Source organism: Phacochoerus africanus, chromosome 15 (assembly GCF_016906955.1).
Source record: "Phacochoerus africanus isolate WHEZ1 chromosome 15, ROS_Pafr_v1, whole genome shotgun sequence".
In the NCBI taxonomy this organism is placed as follows: domain Eukaryota; kingdom Metazoa; phylum Chordata; class Mammalia; order Artiodactyla; family Suidae; genus Phacochoerus; species Phacochoerus africanus.
Window position 1 is genome coordinate 51,367,631 of NC_062558.1, and position 4,204 is coordinate 51,371,834.

Below are 4,204 nucleotides of genomic sequence, written 5' to 3' on the forward strand. Positions count from 1 at the left end.
CGGCCCAGTCTTGGCTCTGGTCCCAGGGCCAGTGTCTAGTTATACCGAGCCTTCTATGTGTCCAGAGGGGCCTTGATCATATGCCCTGGGCACCCCTGACACCCAGCGGGAAACCACCAGGACTGGCCTACAGGCTCCCTGGGCAGCAGTGGCTGGGGACTGGGTCCTGAGGCACCCAGCTGACCACTGCCTAATGATGCCAGCCAGGACCTGGCTCAGTTTGTCCTCCCACCACTTCCTATTGTCCACTGGCCTTGGCAGCATCTCAAATCCACCCTCTTAACAGTGTACCCCTCCCAGGCCCAGTCCCCATGGCCATCATCTCACCCCCAGCACCTGCCTGTCCAGGCACCCCCATCTCACAGACACAGTATGCACTGCCAGGCGAGTGAGGTGGGGATAGCAAGGGCAAGGCCCACCATTCAGGAAGGGCAGGGCTGGCTGAGGGACCTCAAGATCGGCTTCACCCACATCCTGCCACCAAAGGTCTGAGCTGGATAGACCTCTGCAACTTCAAAAGTCTTCAGAGCAGCAAAAGGGGAGCTATGGGATCATATGGCCCCATCCTGGATGTCCCCAGAGCACAAGCCACATGCCAGGGTTGAGGGATTTAGAGGCAAAGGGGAAGCCATTTCTGCCCTTCAGGAAGCAGTGAGCCATTCACAGAAGTGTCCAAGGCCATCTGGGTGGTACCTGGGGCCACAGGCACAAGAGGTGGCAGAGTAGTTGAGGCAGGCTTTGAGTTAGTGGGAAAGCCCAGAAATCATGTCACCAAAGAAACTATGTCCTGGAACTGAGGGTGCGGGTGGGTGGGGCTGGGTCTCAGGGTGGCCCTTGGGGAGGGAGTGGCAGGCTCTCACCTGACTTCTGCCAGCTAAGTGCCCCTGCCTTTCCTGGCATGTGCCGGGGGCAGCAGCCTGGCCCCCCCAGGGTCCATTTGCAGAAGGTGAGGCTGGGCAGCTACTGTTCAGAATCCACCTGATGCCTGGGGCCCTAGAGTCAGAGAGCCCTGGGCTGTGTGGGATGAAGCCTTAGGCCAGCACCCTTGGCCAAACACCCTGTACACAGGACTGGCTGGCCCCTGTGGCCAGGAGCAGGAGTGTAAGGACCTCTTTTTTGGCCCCACCAAGAGCCGAGGCCACAGGATCACACACTCCCACGCTCGGGGGCTGTTCTTGGTCAGGCCCAGGTGGCACTGCCAAGGACCTCTGTGTGATGGGGCCTGTGCTTCTGTAGTCGTCCCACCATTGAGAGCTCAGGCCTCCAGAGAGTTCGGCCTCCCTGAGGTCCTGAGGTTTGGGCTGAGTTCTTAGCAGCTGCCTGAGCCTGTGTCCTTGGGTTCTACCCCTCCCTAACAATAGGGAGACTGGCCAGGCCTGGGAGACTCCTTGCCCTTGGACCCAGCCCAGACATTTCTGGACATGGCCCCCATGGCCAGAGTTGGGGCAGATGCCAAGCCTTCCCTCCTGGCTGGGTTTGGAGCTTCTCCCTGCAAACCCCACTCCCGTCTATTGTTCTCTCATACCCTGGCCTTTGGCAGAAGCAAAAATGTATTAATTCGAAGTGCTAAGAACAGGGTTGGAAGCAGTGAGCTCAGGGCAGTTCTGGTCAGCTCTGCCCTCCTGAGACCCCTCCCCACCCCAGGTGCCTGGCTACAAACAGCACCAGCTCCCAGAGGACCTACCCATGGGATGAATGTCACAGAGGGCTCCCAGCAGGGGCTGGCACAAAGGGGCTAATGGTTGGCCCAAGTCTGGGCTGGCTGCCAGGCCACCAGGTGGGCACAGACCCTGCGCAGAGTCAGGATGTAGGGGCTGGACCTGAGCCTAGGCACTTTGGGGAGCCAGCCGAGGATGCCTCCTCCCCATGGCAACATGCTTGTCAACCTGCAGCCAGCTCCACTGGAGCCCAGCACACATGCTGGACTTGCTCCTGTTACTGCAGTACTGAGCAGAAGGGGCCCAGTTGGTGTTGTACAGGTGTTGGGCCATGTGATGTGACCCAGAGCTGGGTGAGCCCCAAAGGGCAGGTGGGAAACACCCAACCTCCTCTAAGTAAAACTAGCAGCCCACCCTCAGCACTGCCTGCATCCTAAGACCCACACAGTGGCTGGAGTCAACTGCCATCTTTTGCTGGGGTCTGCGTCACAGCTCCTGTTCCCCTCGTTGCACCCCCTAAGCCCCATGACTCAGCAGTGACCCTTAAGACTATAGATCTTGCCTTCCTGGATTGCAGTGAGCTGTGGCTGTTTCCCACCCATCAGGAAGGTGATCAGGTAGCAGGAAGGATCTGAGAAATGGCCATGGGATCTTCTGATCCCAGAGGCCAGCCCTGGGAGGTCCCCACAGGAGCTTTTGGGGAGAAGAAGGTAGGTGGATGAATGGGGGCTGCTGGGCATGGGCAGTGGCTGGACAGAGAACAGGACACGGATAGGAGAGTATCCAAACCATTTACTAAGCAGATTTGATCCTTCCCCCAAGCTGTGACTGAGGGCAGGGCCCCAGCCCCACACCCAGGATCTGGTGCCCATAAGCGTTGTCGCCTGGGGAACTGCTAGGGTGAGGCCAAGTCTCTCGCCCCTACCCTGGGGCTAGCCCGCTGATGGAATAAAGGCCAGCTGTAGGCTTCCCTCTGGGGTCCCTGTGCTCTCCCGCTGCCTCTAAAATCAGCAGGAGCCGCTGGGGAGTGGCCGGCATCCGAGACTCTGAGGGTCGGGCAGGGAGCGTCATCTTTAGTATGGTGCCCACACAGCCAAAGGAGCGCACGCCCTACCCACGTTGGAGCCAACACTGCACGCAGAAAAAGAAACCGAGCGAGTCCTCCCAAGTGCGCGTTGCTTTGCGCGGCAGCAGGGCCGGCTAGCGGCGGCCGGAGAGGACGGGGTGCGGGCAAAGTCTGGTCTGGGCACAGAGCTGGGAGTTCTGCGGAGCCAGTGCGCCGCGCACTCCAGCGAAGGCCGCCCTCCAAAGCGGAGTTCCTCTGGCTAGTCCAGCTCGCGGCCCTGTTGTGCCCGACACCCTCAGACGTAGTTCTTCTTGTCGTAGTCGCCGGTGGCCGTGGGCCGCCGCGGGGCCGAATACTTGACAGGGAAGCCGAGGTCGGGGCGGCCGGCACAGAGCCAGGCACCACAGCACACGAGGCCGCCTCCACACATGAGCAGCGCCGAGGCGGCCCAGCCGATGTAGAGGGCAGCGCCCAGCTCGTACTTCTGCGACATGGGCACAGTCGGGTCGTAGAACTCGCGGACCACGATGTTGGCGAACCAGCAGAGTGGCACGAGCGCCAGCAGCCCGCAGAGCGCGTAGAGCGCGCCGCCGGTGAGAGCTACGCGTGCCTTGCCCGGGCCGGGGGCCACGCAGGTGGTGCACTGCGCACCTGCCAAGGTCACGAAGAGCGCAACGAGCGCCAGCAGCACTGCGCCGACGGTGAGGGCCCGCGCTGCCTGGACTTCGGTGCTCAGCGCCAGCACCGAGTCGTACACCTTGCACTGCATATGCCCCGTGCTCTGCACCACGCAGGACATCCACAGCCCCTTCCAAGTGGTCTGCGCCGTCACGATGTTGTGGTCCAGGAAGGCGGTTACCTGCCACATGGGCAGCCCGCACGCCAGGATCAGGCCTACCCAGCCCACCAGGCACAGCACCAGGCCGAGGATTTCCAGCGCTGCCGAACCCATGGCTGGAGACAAGACGCGCGCCCGACGGCCCGGGGCCTCCGGGCGCGCACGGCTCACTCCCTCAGTCCCCCGGACCCGCGGCTTCTCAGCACAGCCTCGAGTCTGCAGGAGCCTCTAGAGGGGCTTCCCATTTGAAGGTTCGGGGCGGACTCTGCCCCTCTGCCCGCCCCCCCTCCGCCCTAAACAGCCAATCCGCGCGCGGGCCATCCGCCCGCAGCCAATCGCAGGCGCCCCCGGCAACCAGTCTTCGGGAAACAACGGCGCACCGGGGTAGAGGGGCGTGGAGGCGGGCATGGGCGGGCGTGGGCGGGGGGGGCCGCTCCTCGCTAGGCCGCCGCCCTGGGTACCCAACTGGCGACAGTCCTGGTCTAGGCCGAGCGCATTTCAGGCTGGCTGGGGTAGCTGCTCGCGCTCCGCACGCCACCTCTCCGTGCACCCCCCACCTCGCGGTTTCAGGTGCTGCCTGACCCTGGGTCTGCATCGACATCCACGCCACCTCCCTGAATGAGCCTGTTGGTCCCTACCTCC

General features: G+C 62.6%; 1 protein-coding gene across 1 annotated transcript; it reads right to left on the reverse strand.

Annotated features, from left to right (window-relative positions):
* Positions 1-2,433: 2,433 nt before the first annotated feature.
* Positions 2,434-3,799, reverse strand: CLDN5 (claudin 5). Its single transcript, XM_047762085.1, has one exon. It carries the CDS (start codon positions 3,674-3,676, stop codon positions 3,020-3,022), a length of 657 nt encoding a protein of 218 aa, XP_047618041.1. The 5' UTR covers positions 3,677-3,799; the 3' UTR covers positions 2,434-3,019.
* Positions 3,800-4,204: the final 405 nt, after the last annotated feature.

What these genes read in the sequence shown, in the direction of transcription:
- CLDN5 (XM_047762085.1), bottom strand. Translation starts at nt 3,676, where the DNA reads ATGGGTTCGGCAGCGCTGGAAATCCTCGGCCTGGTGCTGTGCCTGGTG.